The 26276-nt window shown below is 45.4% G+C and overlaps 1 protein-coding gene across 1 annotated transcript in view; it reads right to left on the reverse strand.

Annotated features, from left to right (window-relative positions):
* Nucleotides 1–873: 873 nt before the first annotated feature.
* LOC142557582 (neuronal acetylcholine receptor subunit beta-4-like) overlaps nucleotides 874–26276 on the reverse strand; it is a 108177-nt gene continuing 82774 nt past the window's right edge. Inside the window, exon 8 of the mRNA XM_075669540.1 lies at nucleotides 874–4615. Coding sequence (XP_075525655.1) covers nucleotides 4311–4615 — 305 coding nt within the window. The 3' untranslated portion in view covers nucleotides 874–4310. The remainder of the gene's footprint in view (nucleotides 4616–26276) is intronic.

The following is a 26276-nucleotide window of genomic DNA, read 5'->3' on the forward strand; positions in this document are numbered from 1 at the left end:
AATCGGGCCCCTCTGCTAACCCCTTGCTTCTCGTTTATATATATATATATATATATATATATATATATATATATATATATATATATATATATATATATATATATATATATATATAAACGCTTTGCCCACCACCGCCATTGCATTGCTTGCTCATCAGTCAATTCAAGCCCCGCAAAGCCGACTTGTACTGCAAGGCGTTTGAGGCATGAATATACGCCAGGAAGTGCATTTCTGTTTTGCGCCATCAAACAATTAATAACAAATAATGTCCGCATATAAATAGTCCGCATAGGCTTACATATCAGCTAATGGAAAAGCACATGATATCCAGCCGTTTTTTTTTCTTTTATTGCCAAATTTTGACACTGACATCGTAGCAACACATTTAGAGTGTTATAAACGAGCGTCAGCAAAACTTGTTCAGTGCTAACAAATTTACACAACGCGAGTGCCTGTGGTAATTTCTGGAAGGCTTTCCACACCACACACAATATGCGTGTTGCGGCGTCTGTGGGTATTTTGGCATCGCAATGAACCTATTGTTGAGAAGACGGTGGCGTCCGCGGTGAGATTCTCCTGCTTTCGCAGTGAGTGAGTCGTAGCCTGCGCGAGCCTACAAATTAAGCGCAAGATGCCGTGACATAAGGCTGCTCTTTTCCTATTCTACGTCCCTTGCGTCTGTCTCTCAAAAAGCACGGTGCTGTTGCTTTTTTTGCGCGCGTCTCTTCAAGCCTGTTTTCAACCTGCTTGGTATTTATGCAATACTTTCCGCATAATATATATACCAGATACTACTACTACTACTACTACTACTACTACCACGAATAATAATAATAATAATAATAATAATAATAATAATAATAATAATAATAATAATAATAATAATAATAATAATAATAATAATAATAATAATAATAATAATAATAATAATAATAATAATAATAATAATAATACTTTATTGCACAATGTCACAAGGAAACTTCAAATGAGGCTTACCAAAGCCACAAGCGACTCGAGCGGCAGTGCCTGATAGGCAGCAGAAACAGATTAATTTTAATCGGCATAGTTTTCACATTTCAAAAGCCCATAGAGGAGACAGAAAGTGGCATTGCCTGTTACGAGCCCTGTAACTGATTAACCAACAAACTAACGAACCATCTCTAGGGAAAAGCAAAATACTGAAAAAGAGGGCGTAATTTCCTGAAACGCCCGTTTCTCACTGTGCCTCAAAGCCTTTTCTGAAATTAATATTGAGTTTCTACATGCAAGACGCTTTGACATCATTTATTAAATTATACAGGAAGATTGCATTCTCGTCTTCCCTAGCCATGCATTGTACAACGCCTGGGTACGAGGTGAGATTTCGTAGGTTGCAGAAAGCGTACAGAAACGTTCTTGACCTTGAAGTTGCGAGAACGTATATTTGACCTTGAACTTGCTTTCCTGAAAATGTCTTAGGGGAACGGATTCCATATAAAGTACGGCGTAAACAAGGTTATGGAGACGTCAAGTTCGGTAAGGTCTACTCGATTTTGTGAGATTCGGCGGCTATTATTGATGCACCGCCGTCCCCCGCGATATAGGCTTAGCGTCGCCATTTGTAACGAGACGCTTGTTTTGGGGGTCGTCTTGAAAACACGTGGTCCACCGGCTTGCCGACACTGGACACACCGTTCAAGAAAAAACCCGCCGCTATCGTGTTTTTCCAGTTTAATGCGCGCAGTAGGAGTTCTACATAACACGGGAACTGTCGGCGTAGCGGTCTGCGTAGTCGCCACAATAACTGTAGTTATTCTATCTGGTCGGCAACAGCGATCCGGGCATCTCATGCACATGCGCGCGCTGAGAGTTAACAACTCGCGGTGCCACAGTTGACGTCACAGTTGACGTCACAATGACTGCTGCGGAAAATTTCATGACAATAGCATTCGCGTTAGCTCCGCTTCGAGCATTCATTTCTAACACATGAAATATAAGAAGCTACATGAGCGAGAAGGATAAAGAGATCCAGGGGGCTTGATTTTTTTTTACTTACAACCTATAACGGATCTGCTTTGCGAAGAGCCGCAGAATCAAGACCATACTTTATTTCAGGACGTTTACTTAACTTGGGGCGCGATTATTTTTAGGTTGAATTGTGTTAGCGCCGCTTTCTGAGCCTTCGCATTGCATAAGCTAATATTTGCGGGACAATCTGGTCCGCTTAGCCGAGAGCGCGACAACTTGCAGCTGCCTTGAATACAATTACATGCACGTACACGTATGCCGCGGTATAGCCCAGTAGCTACAGAGTTGCGCTGCTGAGCTCGAGGTCGAGGGTTCGACCTCTGCCACAGAGTGCGCACTTCTATGGGCGCAAAACCTATAAACAGCCATATAAGCAGATTTAAATGCACGTTGAAAGAACCTCAGGTGGTCAAAGTTAATACCGGACTACAGCGTGACACATAATGATATCGTGGCTTTGGCATGTAAAAGGCGAAATTTTTTTTACTAGAGGCGCCTTTGATTTCAGTCAGCATAGGGGCTCGCATGGTAAAATCGCATGTAATGTTACACGCGATGACATGAACACTACAGTAATAGTGAAAATAACAATATGACATAATAATAGTAATAGTGCTTGCCTTACTTCGGTGCCGTTGTTTAGGGGAGAGGAGGCGTTTCTCACTCATGCATGTGTCCAGTACACATAGGGCACCATTGTCGTGCCGTGCAGGGCGAAATCGGAGCTAAATTCTGCCTCTCACTGGTCGTTCCGAGAGTAAGAGAGAGGTATGCATGCTAAGCTTCTTTTAAGGCGACAGCGTTAAGGATCCCGTGGCGCAGAAAGTCCGATGTCGGCGTCGGCAGTGTTGTGTGTCCTTTAGAGAAAAATCATCCCGAACCACGCAGACCCTCCGTGGCGCATAGGCGTTGCCAAACTAATTGAAGTTATCAAAGTAAAACGCGTCAGAAAATTTGTAAAGTACTACTTACACACAACCTACAGACATGACTGTAATTTGAATATGCGAGAAAACATAATTCTGTTACGCGGAAACTCAAGCACAGACCCCTTTTCCAGCTGCCGTTTGAGGTATATCTTAGTGGCTGCGGGGGCAAGGTGTGGATACTAGGGGGCCTAGTGAGTGGGCTGTTGTGTTTAGCTAAATAAAGTGTGTTAGAGGCATGTACTGATAAATGCTACCATGTTCCAATCTAAAAGGCGAAGCTTAAGCGTCCTCCAAGTTGTTTTGTTATTTTCCTAATAATACGTTGCTTATTAAAAGAGGAACGGAAGGTCAGTGGTTAAATTTTTTATTTTGTGCTGAAACTCAACTTCTTGTTATGTAATTGTGTCGGTGAGCTATTCGTTCGAAGGCACGAAAAGATTTGCCAATTCCATTAAAGTTTGTATAGAAAGCAACCTAAGAGAAAAACGATTATCTTCGAGAACATTTAGGTAGCTAGGCAGATTGTACGATAAAGATTGTGTGCGGTATTTGGTGCGACTTAACGGTAGGACCCATGATATAGAGTGACGTACATCATATGTAGGTTCATGACGTACTAGCTGAAACATTGTTAGCATAAGGTTATTGTTCGTTACTACAGCAGTTTTGTAAATGCACAGCAGTTTGAACACATACAAGGTAGTTATTCTTAAAATATTGAACTGCCTGAAATATTCTCTGGTGTGAGCATTCCACGGAACATTAGCTATCAATCTTATCGCACGCAACAGTTCTACAGTTCAACAGTGGAGCAATCAGTTCTAGAAACCTGCTAAATACTGTCCTTGGTTGCAATTTGGTGCAACTTTGCCGACAAACAGTTGATTAAGTTCCAGCAGCTAGACGCTAGGCATAGACGCCGTCTAAATTCATATTGTCAATGCGCGAATTCAACGACAAGCCGAAACATTCAACGTTCTTTTAGTTTTTGGTCTTTTCTGGCTAAGCAAACTTTTTTTTCACGGCAATTGTGAGTTTTTTGCTATTATTGTAAGGTATTTTACTAGTACAGTCAAAAAATCCTTTTCTCTATAGTGTCGATCCCCTTAAAACGTATAATGAGCAGCTTTCCCGTGCAACATTTAGACTCATTTAACATACTTATGCACAGCCTGTGCATGTAAACACGTAAGTCGCGGAGTCTTAAAAGCGATTTGGGCGTTCCTTAGCACAATGCTCAAAGGGGTACGTACTGGAAGCTATAATTAGGCGGCTATTACTGCCGAATGCAAGCGAGTCGGCGAACAACCCAACGCACTCTGGTCGGTTTCGGCTTGTTAGCGTTCCAAGTTACAGTGACAGAACATGGGAGCGTCACAGGCAGAGGACGACGTAAGCAGCCGCGAAGACGAGGCCGAGGGCACGGTCCAGAGCGCGAGCCGCCGCGTACCACTCGCGGGCCACGGCGTTGTTGTAGCACTTGTTCTGCACACCGCCATCGCCAACGCCAGGTCGACCTGCAGGACAGGGACAGGGCAGCCGGTGCACCACGAACTCGGAGAGCTTGACGAGGAACACTGGCAGAGCGCAGGACGGTGAACTCCGGGCCATGTTTGTGCTGAGGACGGTGCTGACCGCGAGGAGGGCGTTCATCAACACTCCACCTCCGAGAAGTTTGACTGCGAATCAAGAGACCGCTGGTTATCTGACCTACGCATGATATGATCCGCCACACTCTATTTTTTTGCTTTTTAATCTCAGCTAGACCACCGCCTACACCTGTTTGGTATCTAGTCTACACCACTTTCTTCCGGTCTCTTGACGTTCAGCCTATCTGAAATGAGAGTGTACAGGAGCATTATAATCGCCACCCGGGCTGGCCATCACCGCGTGTTGTCGATCGCGTGCCTTCTCCGTTCGGCAACTTCAGTAAAGGTCGCATGTTTAGTTACTTGCAGCTTACAAATGTGAAGTTAGGTAGGGCATACACTTCAGTTAATTTGCATTTAAGACAAGAGAAAACACAACAATACAAGTAACCATAAACCTTTAGAACGTACAGAAAAACCAGTGCTGCTAAATGTAGGGAAATGTCTCTAGATCTAGGGATTCAAGCCTTGCTTAGGTGAAAAGAGAAATTCGTCCAAATCATGGAACATTTCACGCTGACATTGAAACAGTGCAACGACTCCCGTGATGGCATGTTTTGATTTCAATCACCCCTAGTTAACTTCGCATTAGCATGAAAAGTATGACTTTTGATCGTACTACCACGGAGTGGACACATCTCGCCAGCAAAACGGGTGCGGATGTCCTGTGCTCTGTCACGAAGTATACTGCTACTGCCATTCGTACCTCTAGCTGTGTTATCCTTGTGTGCGCATTGCGAAGGAAGTATTTATCTGTAACCGGCGAAACAAACGTATGCTGCAACGCCAAGCGAAGCAGCACGGACTAATCTCATATACGTAATGATAATCACTATAATGCGGTCTTAGCGCCAAACAGCCATCTATGCACGCGTATACTAATATTTACTGCGAACTGCCCATAGGCAGAGCAACCTTGCACAGAGTCCCAGTGGTCATGTGTTTGGAAAAGTTTTGCTTTGGAGAAAAAATAAAAATCCGCCGCATATCTGCGTGCTTCGCTGCAAATGCACGACACGTGTCGTGCATTTTTGCATGCTGTACAGCCGGAAAAAAATACTTATTCACGTGTTTTTTTAATGATGCCGCGAAGTGGCGCGCTCATTTGACCTCGTTACACTTTCTATAGGGAGGTCCCGTACCTAACTTCGTTTAAGTTGGGATAATTTTCTGCGTAATCTCGGTACCTTGAAATACGGGCAAAGCAAGTTTGTACAAAAACTAAGCATGAACATCTTGAGTTTTTTCTCGTGAATATCGCTGAAGCAGTAGGCGTTCTTGTTAGCCCAACAGCTTACACTGCGAAACCATTGCATCTTGAGTGCAGAGACTGAATAATTTGACTATTCAAAGCAAGGTTGGAAATAATTAAAACTATAAATTCCTTGCCTATCTTCAAGTTAGAAAAGGATTATCGGTCCAGAAATTATATTGGTAAACAGATTAACAACTATATTTTGCAAAAATTTAGGACAATCTAGAAAAATTTATTATCCAAGTTAGAGGGAAACTGGAAAACTGGCTTCGGAAGTTGGTTGCACTGACGTTAGAACATGACACCCACTCTAACATTAGGAAAGTGCAGCGCGCACAGCAAACGAGACACACTGCAACGCTAACACACAAGCGCTCACTCGCAGCCTCAGTTATTATTTTTTTTGGAACGACACACACACACACACACGCACACACACACACACACACACACACACACACACACACACACACACACACACACACACACACACACACACACACACACACACACACACACACACACACACACACACACACACACACACACACACACACACACACACACACACACACACACACACATGCACACCCAGGCTAACTAGAGGGTCCATCAGCAAGAGCATTCATGATCAAAATAATAAATAAAACGTCTAGTTAAAAATATATTTAAAAGTTCACAGTTTCGCCCGAAAGGTGAAGCATCGATTGCGATAGCAAATTAGTTGGTTGCGAAGCCTCATGGTTTCGTCAGAACTCGAAATCTTCAGATTTACTTAACATTGACCCATCCATGGTATAGTGTATAAGCGCGACTGGACGAATACGTAGAAAGAAACAGATACACAGACACAGCGCTTCACTTTCAACTATAGATTTTATTTTCCCTTGCCTTGCACACGTGTTCGGTTCAACGATATGCACCACTCAATGTTCTGTTTTGCTGTTACGTTTGTTTCCGCTCACACGGTATATATTTATCGATGCGTGCGAAAATAAAATCTATAGTTGAAAGTGAAGCGCTGTGTCTGTGTATCTGTTTCTTTCTACGTCCTCGTCCAGTCGCGCTTATACACTCTACCATGGATTCTAACCAGCTAGCCCGCCAACGTGTTTTAACCATTGACCCATCGCTTCAATGTAACATCCCGTCCACATTAGATGCAAGCAGAGCCTTTGAAATGCTCGTTCACCGTCTGCGGCTCGGTACCACGTACATGAAACCCTTCCTACAGGAAATTTCAAGAGATGGCAGTCCGGAATGCACTTGTGGCCACGCAGATGAGGATGTACAGCGTCTTCTGGTAGAATCTCCACGACACTACACACACAGACAACGCTGAGCACGTGGTTTAGCGACATTACATCGCAGGCCCTTCAGCCTCAGCAAGTTCTTAGGTTCACGGCCAACATACTCACGGAAAGACGAACGTTACCTGCCCTTCAAAGATTTCTAGAAGCGAGCAATATTCTCGGAAACTATTGAGTAGAGTATTTAAATGCGATAAGCTCATTCTAGGGGATCTTTTTAACCCGACTCTGTCCGATTCAATGCCGGGATTAATGTACCTTCATTTGAAGCTAATCCGTACTTTCTTACATATCCGATTTCAGTGAAGTTATGTTACCGGACTTTGCGTTGCTTTGTTTCTGAGTTGACTTTCAGTTCTAGTGTGGCATTAGTGTACTTATGGGACTGAACTTTGTGATTAAGAGTTGAGCTTTAGTTTTAATGCGTTATGCTATCTTTTTAATCTCTGCGTGAAAAGGAGTAGCCGGCGCCAACTAAAGGCGATGACATGTCTTAAGTACCATATAATAATAAAAAAGACTGTAGTTATTATATCTCACCGGCCACAGCCATCAGGACATCTCATGCATATATGCGCGCGCTGAGAATAACAGCTCGCGGTTTCACAATCGACGTAACAGCGGGCCATACAATGGCTGCTGCGGCAAATTTCATGACAATAGCGTTCGCGTTAGCTCTGCTCCGAGCATTCATTTCTACCACACGAAACATAAGAAACCACAAGAACGAGAAGGATATGGAGATCCGGCGGGCTTGATTTTTTTTTTGTTACTTACAACTTGTGTGAAGAAACGCAGAACCGAGACCATACTTTATTTCAGGCGTTTACTTAACTTGGGGCTCGATTAGTTTGAGGTTGAATTATGTTAGCGCCCCTTTCTGAGCCTTTGCATTGCATAGGCTATTTGCTGGAGCATCTGGTCGGCTTAGCCGAGAGGTGGTAGTGGTGGTACAAACTTTATTTAGTGAAGGCCAAAAATGAAAAGAAAAAATTATGATGCCGCTGTTCCATGCGTGGCCTTCAGGCTGCCGGTCACGGCCTCCATATCATGCCTGGCGACGGCAAAGCGACAACTTGCAGCTGTCTTGAATACAATTACATGCACGTACGCATATGCCGCGTTATAGTCCAGTGGCTATGGAGTTGCGCTGCTCAGTTCGATGACGAGCGTTCGACCCGTGGCGCGGTGTCCGCATTTCGATGGGGGCAAAACGTAAAAACAGTGATGTAGTCAGATTTAAATGCATGTTGGAAATACCTCAGGTGGTGAAAGTTAATCCCCCACTCCGGCGTGTTACATAATTATATCGTGATTTCGGCACGTAAAAGGCCAAACTATATATTTTTTTTTCACCTGAGGCGTCTGTAATTTCGGTCTGCATAGGGAGGGGGGTCGCACGGTAAAACCACATGTAACGTTACACGTGATGTGACGAACGCATGTAATAATAACAGCGCTTACATCACTGCAATCGTACTACCCACGTGTCTTACTTTGGTGTTGCGGTTTAGGGGAGGGAAGGCACTTCTCAGTCATGCGGGTTTCTAATGCACAGAAGGTGCCTTTGCCATGCCATACAGGACGCAATTGGAGCTAAATTTAGCGACCCACTCGGCGTTCAGCGAGCAAGAGAGAGGGGTGCTAAATCACGCCCACCACCTTTGACCACAGCGATCTCTCTATGAATAGGGGGCAAACGCGATTGCAAATAGAGAACATAGGACACCCAATATAGCTGTATCATAAGTTAATCATGCAAGCTTTCTAATCCATGAATTTATGTACACTATAGTTCTCATAGACTTTCAGCAGCACGTAAAAAAAGTTGTCAACTCATGTCAACGCATGTCAACATTAGTTGCTCTCTTCTGTGATGGAAAGACGGCTCGTTACAGTCGGAATGCAAACTGGGAATAGGCGAGGTCCTGTACGCACCAGTTGCTAAGCGTAGCCCTTTATTGTGCACGGGATCTAACCGCTTAAGGTGCGACTGTCTGGCTGACCCATATGTTATGCAACCGTAGTATAATATGCTACGTACCAAAGAACGATAAATATATAGAAGGCATGTACAGTCAGGACCCCACAACTCCCGGGACAGGACTTTCAGGACCTTGACTGAGGTATTTGTTTTAACGTTTAGGTTACTTCAGCGAGTGAGAAAATTTATCTTTGTGTGGAATAGGACACCAAAAAACTAGTGTTCTTTTTGAACTGGTATTACTATTTCATTTAGTTTCAAGTAGGGGTCCGGTTGTAAGTCCGTCTTCTGAGAAAATGTCAAGGCAACGGTTCTTGCCGAGGAAAAACGGAAGCCGTTTTCATTAGCCCATTGTGTCAATTTGTTTAGAGTGATTTGAATCAGCCGTTCACATGTTGTCATGTTAGATGCGCGGAAAGCAATTCGGACGTCATCGGCATAAAGAGAACGCATAAGGTTAGATGGTAGGACTTTGTTAACAGAGCTCAATTTAATGACAGAGAGTGTTGTACTTAAAACGCAGCCCTGAGGCACAGCGTTTTCTTGGGTGAATCGACGTGACAGCACCTTTCCAAGGCGCACATGAAATGTTAGACTGGACATACAATCAGAAAGGCATTTCAGCATGCTGCCCCGAATTCCTTAGTCTGCCAACTCCCTCAAAATGCCGGATCTCCATGTGGTGTGATATGCCTTCGCTAATTCGAAATATATATAGCTAGGCAGTGTTGTTTGTGTAACAAGGCACTGTATATATTATGGTCTACTCGAAACAGCTCATCAGTTGTAGAACAACCCTTTCTATACGCACATGAATGTATGTTTAAGGGCTTTTCTGTTTTGAGGGTAAAAATTTGTGTGGTGTTCACAACACATTCGTATGACATTGCCAAACAGCTGGCGAGAGCAATGGGATGGTAGCTGCTTGGGAATGTTGGGGGTTTTCCACATTTTAGAAAAAAATATAATTATGGCATTTTACATGTTTTTGGCGTTACACCAGTTTCCCAGATCTTGTCAAATAATTTTAGTAATGCTTTTATAGAGGTCTCTGACAAGTGGACAGGCATGATGTAGTGGATGCGGTGCATGCCACCTACAGTTTTATTTCCAGCAGAAAATACACCATTTAATTATGGGAGTGTAAGTGGAACATTGTACGGTTAACCGATCGGACGCAACTGTTGTTGGTAGCCTTTGTTTTTCAGCAGAATTATTATGTTAAAAACGTGTCCGTGAAGTTTGCTGAACTTTATACTCTGTAGAAGTGTTCCCCCGGAATGTTCGCTTGTTCTTCGAGTGTTGTTTGTGTACAGGACTTGAAAGTAACGGAATTTCGTATGATAAGTAATCCCCTTTGACTGTCTTTACCTGTACTCACACGCGTTTGGAGGTAACTGAACTATTAATTGAGGAGACGTATTTCTGCCAAGAGTGCTTTTCGGCTTGTCTACGGATGTATCGTGCATGGACTTTTTTCGATTTTGAAATTAGTTAGGCTGTTGTAAGTTGGGTATCTACGAAGATTGCCCCAGACCTTATTAGATTGGATTAGAAGAACTTTAATAAAAATCCTGCAGGACGCACGTCAGCGCGCAGTGGGCATCTCCCACGCAGGGACCGACAGGGAGTACCTGGCGGCTGCTGCGAGAGCCTGCTGGACGGCCCATTGCTGATATTGTAGGAGCGGGCTTCGTATGGTTTCTCCCACTTGTCGGAGGTAGAATCGGGCGGAGCGTTTCTGCACTCTCAGAGCACGTGTGCGAGTGTCGCCGTGACCCCGCACGAGGGGCACGCATAGTCGTGGTAAAAGTCCGGGTAGATGATGTGTAAGGTGGTGGGGTTCGGATAAGTATGTGTCTGCAACAAGCGTAGCGTTAGCGCCTGCGGCCTGTTTAGTCTGGGGAGCGAAGGCGGAAAGAGACGTCGTCCCAAGTAAAAGTGTTTGGTGATTTCATTTTATGTTACTGGGGCGTCCCTGTTTGCCTCCAACTCATCGAGACGCGGTTTCCCGGGGGTGACGGCGTGGTCAAATTCCGTTATTTTTTTCCTGCCATACATTCCTCTGTCGGCCACGGGTTTAGTTTCTTCGGATGTTATGCACTAAATTCGGGTATAGCTCTTTCAGCTGCCGTGATTATGAAATTAGTAAATGTTTCATTAACCTTATGCATATCCAGATCGGCGGAAAAATGTTTTTCAAACTTGGCAGTTTCTGTGAAAAGCGGCCAGGTTGCCTGTTGGATTTTCCAACGACGCGGCCTGCAGGTGGTATTGGGTAAAGTTGATGACGGTTTGATTATGGCAGGTAAGTAATAATTTGTTGTGCGGAGTGTCCAGCACTTCCCAGTTAAAATTAATGAAAAGAGACGGTGAACAGAAAGCTAAGCGAAGACAGCTAAATATACGTGATGTAGGTGAAAAATAAGTAGGTGCTCCTGAGTTTAAAAGGCCGATGTTGTTAGATAGAATAAAATCTTCTATGAGCTGTGCTCCTTGGTCAGTTTTCCCCCTTCCTCAAAGAGTACAATGGGCTTTCAAATCACCTATACGTGTAAAAGGGTCCGGCAGCTGTTCAATCAGCTTTTCAAGTTCTTTCAGATTTACACTTTCGTGGGATGGTATGTACAAAGAACTAACGGTTATAGTTTTAAAAGAGAGAATAGTGATTGCAACCGCTTCGAAAGGAGTATTCAGAGAAACTTCTCGGGTGGGGGTGCCGCCTTTCACGACAACAGCAACTCCTCCAGAAAGTCGGCTAGTGTTGTCCCGGTCTGTCTGAAAGACGGTAAGAACTTCTAAACATATTATGTCTTTTAGGGCCTAGGATTGTTTCCTGCAAACAAAAGGTAACTGGGAAGAAACTGTTTATTATATATTTTATTTCACCTAAGTTGTGCAGTAGACCTCTGCAGTTCCACTGTATAATAAAAGCCACGAGGGAACAGAACTAATATTATTTAAACAGAAATCGGTCTATAATACAAATTACAGGTGACGAATGTTTTCAAATGTCGACTGTAGATAAGAAGGGTAACCATCAGGTTACTTATCCTTTTTCGGACTGGTTACTGGGAGTTTATCCCTCTTTGCGCTCTCGAGAGAGTGCCGGTCCTTCAGTGTTAATGACAGAGGTGTTTTCGTGTCGACCTCGATTGCTCTCTCAGAAGCGCTACAGGAACGAGTGATTGACGCTGAGGCACGTGCCTCAGGCCTTGATGTTCGCGTTGTCTTATGGAAATGTGGGACCGTGGTCTTCGGAGCCTTTGAACGCAATGGGACACTGATGGTAGACCCTGTAGGCTCGTGGAGCCTATGTGGCGCTGCCCTTGATGCACCACATTGGCATAGCTGAGTTCAGGTAGGCGTGATAGACGTTTCCTAGCTTCTTAAAATGATATTTTTTCTGTGAATGTGATTGCAATGACTTACTTTTCTTTTTTCCAAGTGGATCATGACCGTGAGTAAGCAGGGTGATCACCTTTGCAGTTTACGTAATGTGGATAAAAATTAGAGTTGTCGGATTCGTCGTCATTGGAGCTGCATTTTGCAAACGTTGCTTTCTCTCTGCGAGAACGAGAAGCATGACCAAACTTTTGACACTTAAAGCATCGTGTCGGATTGGGAACATACGGCCTGACATTGACCCTGATGTAGCCAGTCTCAAGAGAACTGGGCAAAGCGCCGGTGGAAAATGTAAGAATGACATGCTTCGTGGGAATTTCTTGGTCATTTTGTCGGAGGATGATTCTTTGGACTTTTGTGATGCCTTGCTCCATCAAACCCTGAAGGAGTTCCTCAACTCTCAAGTTCATGAAGTCTTCCTCGAAGATTGCGCCCATCCTCGTGTTTAATGTGCGGTGAGGTGAAATTGTGACTGCTATACTAACGATATGGCTGACATCTGAAAGCTTTTCAACTAGCTCTTTCTCTTTCAGTTTTATGAGTAGATCACCACTAGACATCTTTGAACACATGTAGGCTGGTCCGAGTTCTTGTATGAAGTTCTTTGCCATCAAAAAGGGGAAAATCTTTCTTGAAGCAGTGTTCCTGTGCTATGTATAACATGGTACATATACTTGGGTGCATTGATTTCGAATGTAAACTGAAATGTTGCATCGCTGCACCCTCTTTTCTGAGGGTGACCAGGTAAGGAGGCAAAGGCTTCTTCCATAGAGATTCTTGGATGTCCCGCAGCGGTGGTTGCCACCCACCATCGAGCCCAACACGGGGACGCTGCAGGTTTCTAGAAACCTGCAGAAGCCAGCTACACACCGCCAGTATAACCTAATATGCATATCCAGGGCTGGATATAATAAACATGGTTAACCGTCGCCACCTGGAAAATAGGTAGTGAATGGAAGATAGTAAATAGGAAGATAGAATGGAAGATAGTAAATGGAAATATTCAAAGTAAGAGAGAAAGATGAGGATTGGAGAGGAAGACAGGAAAAGGCAACTACCGATTTCCCCCGGGTGGGTCACTCCGGGGGTGCCGTCGAAGCCAGTGGGGAGTGGTGCCTCCGCCGAGGGACCCCAGAGGTCCCTCGGCGTCGGCTCAACCCCCAGCACACAGCATCGGCTCAACCCCCAGGAACCCCCTTTCCCCGGACGCGGCTAAGCCATGCACGGTTAAATGCGGGAGGGTCAAACCCTCGTGTGCTCGGGTACGTGGTGTCGCAACGCACCAAACGCCTGCTGACGCAGACGCCCCTGCGGGGTACAACAGAGGAGGCATCCAACAGATTTGACCCTTTATGAAACAACTTTCGACGAATTATTCTACTGAAGTCAAAATCATTTGTACAATTCTCTCGCTGAGTCGGTATTATGACTGAAAGCTTGCTGTATGTCAAATAAAATTGTTCTCCTATGTTTCAGCAACGTATATGCACTGTCTAAAGCTTCAGTGCATGAAGTAAAAACAAAGTGACGTCAGTTACTTTATTTACCTAACGATAACGAGTTACGCAACCTAAGGCGGTAACGCGTTTTTAACCGTAATTTATTAATTTTTTGGTAATGTCCAAACACTTTACAAAACGTTACGGAAATATTACAGTGTGCGCCTAAAATTGATAGTTTGGTGTCATAGTAGTGATTCTATCGAAGCAGGCAGCGCAAGCACTGTAATCATTACATGGGCTCAAGACGTCGCGTACGATGTCTCAAGGTGACGTAGTACTCATTACGTAGGCCAGATAGGCCACGGTGTCAATGTATTGTTAGCCTAACATGAAAAATACGTCAGAAAAGATGAAAGTGCGAGGTTCGTGTCTCATTGTATGCACTGTGCACGTGAGCCGCGGTTCACAGAAAGTTTGTGCACAGGCACCACGCTCAGTCAACACGCGAAATTGGATGTCAATGGAAGTGAATTGGAAGTCAACGCCTTTGGACAGACGAACACGAAGTCTCCGGAGCAAGGTCACTGTGGATTACATATAGATGAAATGGTCGATCAATTAATGCGCACAAGGTGACGCGAGCGAGGTGTCGATCAACACAAGCAGAAGTAATGATGACCAGATTACGCTGCCGTGTCCGCCTCCCTCCCCCCCATTGAGCCTATATTTGCACAGGCCTGGTCTGGCGATATCGCCTTTGTGTCAATGCTACCTAGTAATAGAAACTGTAGAACTCTTTAATTTGCGGCCGGTATAAATTACGAAGGAAAAAACTTCTGACAATTCCGCTTGATGAACTAGGGCTGAACTTAACACCAGAAATAATACTAATTTTCGGTGCCTCCGTATTGGGTTTACTCACAGGGACGTCTTTTATGTCGCTTGAGGCTTCATTCAATTAAAAAAAACGAATAGGATTTTATATTCTCACTTTTATAAATTATCTTAGTGATGTTTGTGTTAAATCCTATCATTACTATGATAACTTATTCTGTTCAGGAAACTAGTTAATCTTTCTGTTTCGGGTGCTCGGGGGCGCAATATTTGTAGTTTCTTGAAATATGTAAAAGTTCAGCTGCCAAATCTTGGCCAATTGCCCAGTGAGTGAGTGTGAACTTTATTTAGGTCCTGAGGAGAAAGAATTAAATCAATGCAGCGGCTCCACCCAGGTCGGGGCCGGTACACAGAGTCCTTTGGCGACGGCCCGGGCCCTCTGGACAGCCTTGAGCTGAGCGATGAGCTCTGTGCTTCTGAGCACTGAGTCCCAGGAGGACTGGTCAGGAAAGTGCGTGCCCGCGTTGGCAGGGCACAGCCAGAGCATGTGTTCGAAGTTGTATTCGTGGCCGCAGTGTGGGCTGGTCATTCAGTAGAAAGGTCTGGATTGATCCTGCTTAGTGTCGTTGGTATGATGTATGTTCTAGTCTGCAACTGTGTGTAAGTGAAGGCTGTGCTTTTTTGAGCTTTGTGTGAGGAGGAAGAACGATTTTAGTGCTAACATATAATTTGAGGTGATTTTGTGGTATGACACTAACGTGTCTTTGTTGTCTAGGTCCCTCCAGGCTGGGCCGAAACGAGGGTGTGGACCACAGACGCGGAATGCGAGTTCTCGAGCCAGTTGGTATGCCCGCTCGTTCGTATTAAAGTCAATCCACTAGGGTGGGTGTGAGCTGTATTATCGCGTTACCTTCAGAAGCAGCAGCAGCGGCCAACTGGCTTTTATCTTGACGAGCTACTGTTCAGAGCCTCACCTCTGCAATGGTGACCTGGAAGCGACGAACAAAACGCCTGCAACAAAGAAACCGCGTCCGCCACATCTTCTCCACGGGTTGATCAAGCGACCATTACTTGCCTTCGTCCTTTCTGGGTGCAACGTGCAGAAGGCTGGTTCGTGCAAGCTGCAGGACTGTTCAGCCTACACGTATCCCCTCTATGCTCACTCGGCCCACATCCAGTCCTCTCTCCCTAGTGACGTCGCGCTGGAGGTGCCCATTCTCCTCTCCAAAACACCCACGACCACGTCTAATGATCAGCTGCACGCCCGGTACAGGACGAATGTATTCTCCAGAATTCGCGCAACTCCAAGCAGAGCTCGTCAATATAGAATGCCCCTTATATTACGCCACCTTTGAGACTCGGCTTATGTGTTTCTCTGGTTGGACTCCACACAGCATTTTTTTAAGCCGCCGTACACAGGACCCCATATTCTCTTAGATCACAAGGAGAAGATATTCACAATCATTGTCAACGGTCGCCACACTGTCGTGTCCACTGATTTCCTCAAGCGGGATTTTGAGGAAAGCCCTCTGCTTCCATCGTCCTTTACCACCTCTTCTTTTGCGTGCCATATGACAAGCTCACCTTCAAGTACTTCGTGCCGCCACTCGAATCATCACTGCACTATACAGTGGCACAACTCCGTCTCTAAAGACCGGGGCCGTGTGGTACGTGGCGCCCTCGGACGAAGTGTTTCTCTGCGAGCAGCAGCAATGAAGCAGACTGGCTCTTACCTTGAGCAGAGTTCATGTTCTGTGAGCCTCGTCCCGACAGGTTTGTTGAACAGTGGCACATACACAATGACGCGTACCCAGTGACCTAAGATGGTGTGAGAGAGGCTGATTGAATGCTGGCACATACCCAGTGATACATACCGAGTTTTTCGGACGGTTGATTTTTCACCCGGTTCACTCAGCACAGTAGCACAGTTCTCTGCCCATTTGGCCATAGACTACTCATTGACAGAAGTTCGCAGGAAAGAAATGAGGCGCGGACGTAGGTATTAAGAGAATTACTGCAAGTTCGGTGAAGTCCCCAAAGAATTCTTAGCATTAAAAGAAATCCTCAAAATTTATCCAATGCTTGGCGGAAGCCAACCTGCGTCATATATAGACAGGCAATCTTCTCTGGATACTTAGTCTTGTGGGAAGCGTGAGAGAGGAGCCTGACTGCAGCGCAGGCCTCGTTCATGACGCATTTAGGCGGTGGTATTACGGTGTGCTGCTACATTTTGTCAATGCTAATCACATTAACGTGGACTGCCATCTTGAGAAGGTTTGTACCGAAATTTCTTTCTTTTTTTTATGAAAATCAGCATCAAGTTTTATTGTGTCATCCTATTCCATTACCGACTGGTCCAAATTCGGCGCATATATATTGGTTACTGCCGAGGCTTGTACATTCGCACTCCCCTTGACAAGTTTTGTTGTCGCCGTTATAGCAAGCCTAGAAAGATGGGAGAAAAGTAATTGTGCAGTGGAGGTTACTTGATAGATACACCGTAAAATAGTTTTTGTCTTCATTTCGCGTTCTCAAACGTAAAGAAACGGTAAGTTCTGCGGTTGCCATTTGGTTAATGAACTGTCGGCCTTATGGTTCAAAATATATTACATTTTTATTACATTAGGTATTCTGTTCCATTCGGCAACATGACGTCAGTGGTATACTTTACAAGTTTTTCTTGATTTTCGTAATCATTCATCTCGTAATGTTATCCTATTTTTTTCCTTATCTCATTATCGAAGTTTAAATACAGTTCATATGCTGCCGTTGCATGCGAAGGTTATGGGATCGTTCCCCACTTGCGACAAGTTCTTTTTTCATCTCTCTCATTTCCATTAATTTATCGTTTCATTATTTCATTTATTAAGCACAATTAATTTCCCCTACGTTATCCTTGGTGTCATTGTTTGTTGGCTCCTTATGATATCCACCCATCTTGTAGCACGTAGCAAAGGAAATCCATACAGGTTTCTTTGAAAGGAAGGTTCTCAGTTGAAGAAAAATTTATCCTGGTCCGCGATGCCCTTGAAGCCGTTGAAGTTGTTGGAGTGGGATGCATTTCCTTTTTGTCTTTTTAATGCTCAGATAAAATTATTACACTGGCTGCACTTAATATCATCACGAAAAATTTGTTGAAAAGTGGAATTTTCGACTGGCAATGTGCTCGTCAGTAGGCAGAGGGGATTTCTTTCCTTGTTTATTTGTAAAATTTTCGCCAAGTATTTCGGGATTCCAGCGATGGACACTAAAGTAGGAAGGCGTTCGCGCCGGCAATTACTGAACGAGTACCCAGTAAGGTCATCAAATGTACTAATTGATTCTCAGCCACATATACATTTTTTACACAGTCCATACAGGCTGTAGACTACCAGAAAAGAAATAAAACTATATCGTTCTTGCCTATCGGACGTGCTCTTCTTCCGGAGGCAGATCAGGGTCTGTGATAGACAGCAACTACGTAGATCAGAACAAGGAGCGTGTAATAATCTTGTAAGGAGGGGACTGAACTGGAGTATTATTGATACAGTATCATAACTGTTGATAGGATATCTAGTACATCGCAGCGGATAGCACATAAATGGTTTGACATCTTCACGCTACTTCAATGCCAAATGTATGAACTGAAATACTAAATGAACTAAAAGGCTTGTCTTCTGGTCAAGCCCAGCTCATTGGAGACGTGCAGAGCCTAAAGAGCCAGCTCTCAAGCACCGATAAAACCATTTCCGAACTAGGCAAAAGAATCGACAGTTTAGAATTGCACTACCACCAGATTCAAACGCTCCCAACGGAATTAGACACCGTTGCAACCATCACCTCCCAGACTAGTCGACAGGTCTCGGTATTGGAGACTCGGCTGGACGACGTGGAAAACCGCTCCCGACGAAACAACTTGTTGTTTTACGGCATAGCGGACGACACGCCATCCGAGACCAACGCTCAGTCTGAGGAGCTAATCACTGCGTTTTGCAGGGACCATTTCAATGTAGCCATTGAATCTAAGGAAATAGAGCGTGCCCATCGTCTTGGTCGCCACTTGCGAGACCGGTGCCGCCCCATAATCGTAAAATTTACCTCTTTTAAAACCAAGGAAACTGTTCTAGCTAATGGCTCTCAACTCAAAAATACACATTTTAGAATTGGGGAAGATTTCTCGCCTCACGTTCGGAACGCACGGAAGCACCTTCTCGCTTTTGCTAAAGAAAAATCTGGTCCTTTTCTCTTTTACAATATAAAACATTATTTATGGGCTCCAAACGCTACGTATTCGACGATGCAACCGAAACTGTCGAAGAAAAATCATAGCTACCCCCTCCCCACCCCAAATCATTAAATGGTTCCGTTCCTGGTCACAAAGCTAATCTCTCTTTTTCGATTATTTTCACAAACATTCGCAGCTTTCTTTCTAAACGCCACCACGTGTCAAGCCTTGTATCTTCATCCAGTAGCAATTTACTTATTCTAACTGAAACGTGGTTGACCTCTGACGTCACTGATGGCGAAGTTTTATCCGACTTGCCCAACTTTAATCTTTTTAGAAAGGATCGTCTCAGCACACGCGGCGGGGGCGTCCTCATTGCTGCAAACAAACAGCTTTCGTGTTCTGTTATCAAAATATCCTCCGACCTTGAAATATTATGGTTAATCTGTCGTTCCGCACCACAGTCGGTGCTCTTAGGAGTTTGCTACAGGCCTCCTAGACACACTCCAGATTTTTCACGCGAACTTAATAATATTTTAACCAAACTTTCGACTAAATACCCTAATGCTCGCATCGTTCTCTTTGGAGACTTTAACTTTCCGAATATCGATTGGATGACCCTAACCTCGTCAGCACCCAATGCGAAAGAAGCTAACGAATTTCTTGACGTTTGCCTAAACTTTAATCTTACTCAGCTGATATCACAACCTACACGAGTCACTTCCGATACCGCCAATATTCTTGACATAATCTTAACAACAGATCCAGGGAGCCTGTCTTCTATAACATTTCTAAAAGAAATAAGTGACCACAAAGTAATTCATGCTAATTTTGCCTTTGTTCCCGAAATACGCCAAGCTTGCAGGAAAACAATTCGACTATATGACAAGGGGAGCTATGGGGCCATCATTAGTGAACTTAATGCCTTTTTTTCATCGTTTCAAGATTGTTTTTGGGAGCGACCTATTCACGAAAACTGGTCACTCTTCAAAAACAAAATGAACCGATTAGCTGATGACTTCATCCCTAAGGTAACTTTCCGTCCCACCCGCCAAAAACCTTGCTTTACTAAGTCATTAAAATCGCTTGAAAACAAGAAGAAACGTCTTTTTCGTGCCGCCAAGACTAGAAACAGTGTTTGCGCATGGGACAAATACAACATTGCAGAAAAAGCACACTTAACAGAAGTGCGCAACGCTAAATACTCATTCTTTCACACTGAGCTACCAAAAATCATTGCTGATTCACCCAAACGTTTCTGGCAAATTCTAAACCCACATGACACCCCTCCTGTTATCCTTACTAATCAATCTGGTCAAGAAGCAAGTTGTTCAGAAAGTGCCAATATATTTAATATAGCCTTTTCGCCTGTCTTTACAAATGAACCTAACCCTACTGAAACAGAACTGTTTTCCGCTAGTTTACCAGAAATGCCACCCATAAGCATTAGTTTCTCTGGTATCCTGTCCTTAATTGAAAAAATTAAATTGTCATCTTCTACTGCTACGGACGAAATAAATTCCAAGCTCTTAAAAAACACTAAGCACATATCTGCCGAATTTTTACTGTTACTGTTTTCCCAGTCACTCTCCTCAGGAATTCTCCTTTACGACTGGAAGTGTGGGAAGGTCATTCCAGTTCATAAAGCAGGCAACAGGGACTGTCCATTAAATTACCGCCCCATATCTCTCACCAGTGTGTGCTGCAAACTCATGGAACATATCATATACTCTTAGGTCATGCATTTCTTTGATTCTAACAGCTTTTTTAATCCCTCTCAACACGGATTTCGAAAAGGCCTCTCATGCGAATCCCAACTAGCCCTTTTTCTTCACGACCTGAATGCTAACCTCGACACTAACCTACAAACAGATACTATATTTCTTGACTTCACCAAGGCTTTTGATAAAGTACCACACAAGCGTCTACTAATGAAGCTCTCTCAACTAAATCTGCCACACGACGTTCTAAACTGGATCGCCCAATTTCTGACTAACCGCTCTCAGTTTGTTTCCCTTAACAATGTGAAGTCTGACTCGCTCCCTGTAACGTCCGGCGTGCCGCAGGGATCTGTCCTCGGCCCGCTTTTATTTCTAATATATATCAACGACTTGCATAATAATTTATCATGTAACATCCGCATGTTCGCTGACGACTGTGTCATCTACCGCAAAATAACTAACATATCTGACCAAACAGCCCTACAAGATGATCTTAATAAAGTGTTCGACTGGGTGGTGGTGGTGGTGGTGGTGATGTTGAAGCAGGCGGGGTTAGCCTGGCATACATAGCCGGCAATTGTTCCGCCTGATCCTCCTTCAAGTTGAGATCAGGGATGTGTCACCAGGTGTCGATGAGCCCCGTGTCTCGCAGGAAGGCTATCAGCAGGCGTTGCGCTCTCTTCCTGAATGCCGCGGGCCCTCCGGGGAAAACAACGTCTTCAAAGGTCCTGTGCGTGAGACCGCTTTTTTGCAGGTTGTCGACCAACGCTTTTCTTGCTGTGTCAAACTGTGGGCATAGCCAAATGAAATGTTCGATGTCACCAATGTCACCACAGAAAACACAGAGTGGGGAAGCGCGAAGCCCAGTCTTGAATAACCAAGCTGGGATGTATGCGGAGTCGGTCCTGATGCGGTACAAAAGCGTCGCGTGTTCGCGTGTAAATCCATGAGTCATACAGGATTCGTGTGGATTCTTGTGCATCTGTCTAAAATGAAGGCGGATTGCATCCTTAGGGTTTTGAAAAGCTTTTGGAGCTTTCACTTTTGGGACACATGTCAGCGCTAGGCGTGCAAGGGCGTCAGCTTTCTCGTTTCCATCAATTCCTACGTGTGATGGAATCCACTGAAACCTTATGTTAAATCCTTTGCTCGTGAGGTCGTCAATCAGTGCCAGAGACTGCCTTGTAAATTTCTCTAGAGGTAGGCCCCGATGTAATCTTTGTAATGCTGACTTGGAATCCGTCAGCACCACGACATCTCGTGCAGAAAAGGCACGTAGTTTCCGCAAAGCCGCGGTGATTGCGGCGCTTTCTACTGTTGTAGAGGAAACTACGCGATCCAGTCGGCCAGACCATGACACATCAAGGGATGGTATGCAGAATGCCGCTGCACAGCTATCTGTTTGTGCACACACCGAACCGTCTGTGTACACTTGTAGATGGCTTTGAAACAAAGTGCTCAAGTGGTCCAACACAATAAACTTGGCTTCGGCAGTTGAAATGGTGCGTTTCGTCGGTAGGTGGGGTACATTGAGGCTGCAGGTAACGTCCGGAAAAGACCATGGCGGGCCAAGGCGACTTCGTTTAGGCCATTCCAATCCTAAATATCGGAAGGTGTTCAGCGCCGCATGGAAATGTGAGCGAGTTCTTGATCTTAGCCGCCGGAGAAGCGCCGTGCCTGCGCGTGACTCGCCCAGCCTTAATAGCTGCGTCAGCAAGGCCTGAGATGCCAAGAGGCGGAGTGGAAGAGACTCTGCCTCATTAGTGACTTTCTTGTTTGAAGCCGCCGTTGGAACTCCCATCGCCAAGCGAAGTCCCTTTCTGTGCACTGCCTCCAAGCGCTCGAATTGACTCGATGACGGTGATATCAGAGGGAGCTGATAGATAATGCGGCTTGTTATCAGTGCAGCGTTCAGTTTAAGCATGGAGATAGGATTGTTTCCCCAACGTACACCTGCCAATCGACGAAGTGTGTTGATTCTTTGCACCGATGCAGCCACAACACTTTCGACCGCACCACGCCATAGTAGCTTGTTGTCGATGGTGACGCCCAGGAATCGAACATGAGTTGCACGAAGAATTGAATGCCCTCTGATATTCAGCGTCAGACGTGTTGACTTGCGTCTCACTCCCGGGAAAAGCATGAAGGCTGATTTTTCTGCTGATAAGGATAGGCCAAGCGTCGATAAGTGGCGATCGATAGTGGAGATTGCGGCCTGGGCTATCCGGGCCAAACGTTTGTGTTGGTACCCCGAGATCCAAATGCAGATGTCATCTGCGTAGATGGACATTTTAACTGCCGTCCGACCTACTTTCAGGGCATCTGGAAGGCTGGCCATGGCAACGTTAAAAAGCAAGGGGGATAGGACACTTCCTTGTGGGACGCCGAGGGAAATGCGTCGCTTGACACTCATTATACTTCCCAGCTTAACTTGTACACATCGATCACTGAGAAATTCATGGACGAATCGAAGAGCATTGCCCGAGACGCCCATGGCTCGGAGTCCGTTGATGATGCCTGTATGAAGCACACAGTCGTATGCCTTGGCAACGTCCATAAAGATGGCGAGTGTGGAAAGGCCGTCTACGCGATGGTGCTCGATATGGCTCAGTAGATCCAAGACACTGTCCTGGGCACTCAACCGTGGACGAAATCCGGTCATACATGATGGCAGTCTATTGCCTTGCTCAAGATACCATGTTAACCTCGTACATATTAGTCTTTCCATCAACTTTGATACGCATGATGTTAGCGATACTGGCCGATATGAGGTGAGGTTTGCAGGATCCTTTCCGGACTTGAGCACTGGCACCACCCATGCTGTCTTCCACGCTTCTGGGATCTTTCCTGTGCTCCAGACGTGATTAAATATGTCCAGAAGTGCTCGTTTTCGTTCATATGGCAGATTTGTCAGCATCTGATTGCTGATCGAATCAGGACCCACAGCACAGCGTCTTCTTAATTTGCTAAGCGCCAAATCCAACTCACGAAAGGTGAACGGCGTATCCATGGTATGGAATGCTTCAGACAACAGAGGGTTCGATACTCCTGCTGATCTGCCAGATGTGTATACGTCTGCAAAATCTTCTGCAAGGGTTTGCAAATCTTTTCCTTGCTTTAAAGCAAGCGCTTCGAATGGCCTGTGTAGGCGAATCTTTCCGGATAGGCTATTCATTACTCCCCATATCCTTGTCATGGGAGTAAACGCCGATAAACTCTCACAGAAAGCAGCCCATTGAACTCGTCTTAATCTTTTTGTGTGACGACGGATGACAGCGTTTATCCTGTTGTATTCAGTTTTCGCAGATGGATTTCCCGTTTTTCTCATTAGTTTTCGCTCCGCTCTCCTACGCGCTGCGCAGAGGTTCTTTAGTTTCAAATCAGGAGTAGGGAAATGATCTGGCAGTTTCAACATTGAGGTAGCCACTCTTTTGCTCCGCAGCATATCTGCGAACAGCTCACCAGGGGATTCGCCCAACGCTTCTCTGTATGTGTCCCAGCGGGTCACAGCACAGAATTGTCGCCCAGCAGTGTGAAATCCGGTGATGTTGGTGAAGATGGGAAAGTGGTCACTGCCCATCCTGTCTGGGGCCGTTGTTGACGATACGACAAGGTCTATAGAATGGATCACGAGGTCTATGGCACTCCATGAATCTGGTGGTCTGAAGAAAGTCGGTTTGCCATCGTTCGCGATACACAAGTCAGCAGCTTCCGCGGCTGTGACTAGTTCCTTGCCTCGGGAATCTGCAGTCTTATCTCCCCAAAGCGAATGATGTGCGTTAAAGTCCCCACAGATTATTATAGGAGAGGGGCAACGAATGCAAAGGTCCTTTATGAACGCCTCCATGGAGACCTTCCTGCGCGGACTTATATACACCGACACCACACTGAGTTTTCGTTTTCCTAGGCACACTTGCACTGTGGCGACTTCCAAGAAGGTAGAACAAAGGTCTTGCACTGGTAACGTGACGTGAGGTATTTCCCGCCTGATGTATATCATCGCACTTCCATTTGCAAATGATGGTATACTCGGATTTCCATGTCTGATGTACCCTGGGATCGTCCTTCCATTTGGGAGACCGGCCTCCGAGAGGGCTAGAATTGGTATAGGTATGTCTCGAAGGAAAAGGCTGAGTTCAGAAAGACGCTGTAGAATACCGGCGCAGTTCCATTGCATTATTAAGGGCACTTTTGGACGACGGAATGGACCAAGTGGGCGAGACATTGCCATTATGCTACTGAGTGTATGTGGAAGTAGAGCAGAGTATTACTGACTCAAGAGCCAGCACTGCTTCCAGCATATCCTTCGTTGAACTAGCAGGCATCTTCGCGACGTGGGAACGTAGTGCCGTGAACAAAGCGCGTATCACATGCTGGCAGTTTTCCTGCTGACTGTTGCCAAGTGGTACTTGAGGTCGGTTTACTGCGGCCGCATAGGTGCGCTTTTCGGACTCTTTTCGAACAGGTTTCTCAGCCGCTGTGACCGTTTGCGTTGGCTCAATAACTTCGTTTATCGGTGTGAAACGCGGGAAATGAGATGCGTACTCTGTTTCCAAACCAGTTAGTTGTGGCGCTCTGGACGTCTTCGTGTTCGATGGTGCGCTTGCACTCTTTGGACCCAGAACAAACATCTTATTTCTTTGCTGAACAGCTGTCCGCGCCGGGCATCGACCGTAGCTAGCAGGATGGTCACCGCCGCAATTTGCACACACAAAGTTGTCTTTACTTGCACACGTCTTAAAGTCATGAGGTCCCCCACAGCGCTTGCACCTCTGTTCCCCACGACAGTACTTAGCGATATGTCCGAAGCGCTGACACTTAAAACAGCGTGGTGGTGTCTCCACGTAGTCGACAAGCTCATGTCTGGTGAAACCAAGGTTGATCTTCTCCGGGCGTTCAGAATTTGGAGCAAATGTGAGAACCACCGAGTTAGTGCGCCTTGACTCCCATTCAGATGATGAAGTTTGGACCCGACGGATGATTCTTCTTGCATGGAATACACCCTGAGGTCTCAGGTAGGTGAGCAGCTCCTCATCCGAGTACCATTTAGGGACTCCTCTAACAATGCACGTGTTTTTCATATAACTGTGTGGGACACGGGCAGATATGACTATGCCACCGATATTCTTGGTCTCTAGAAGGACGTTGGCTTGTCCTTCTGTCTCTACATTTAAGAGCAGTGCTCCCTGTGCTGTGAAGTGGCTCTTCACTGGTGCTCCACCGAGAATCGTTTCAAGCTGAGAATACAGGACAATAGGGTTTACTTGCCTTAAATCATCTCTTTCGGATGTTGCAGTGATTAACACTGGAATGCCTTCCGCCCTGTCTTTACGATGGCGCACAATTCGGAAACCACCCTCGTCCATGTCTAGGTCCGAAGCGTTCGCCACGTTCTCGTCATCGATGATAGTTGACTCGTCTTCAGATTCACCAGTGTCTTGTCGCTTGCAGTCAGGCTGGCTTGTACAAACCAGCTGGCGTTTCTGACCCGGTGTCAGCCCTTGGGAGGTCATGGCGGGGTGCTCGTCGGTGCCAG

Source organism: Dermacentor variabilis, chromosome 9 (genome assembly GCF_050947875.1).
Source record: "Dermacentor variabilis isolate Ectoservices chromosome 9, ASM5094787v1, whole genome shotgun sequence".
In the NCBI taxonomy this organism is placed as follows: domain Eukaryota; kingdom Metazoa; phylum Arthropoda; class Arachnida; order Ixodida; family Ixodidae; genus Dermacentor; species Dermacentor variabilis.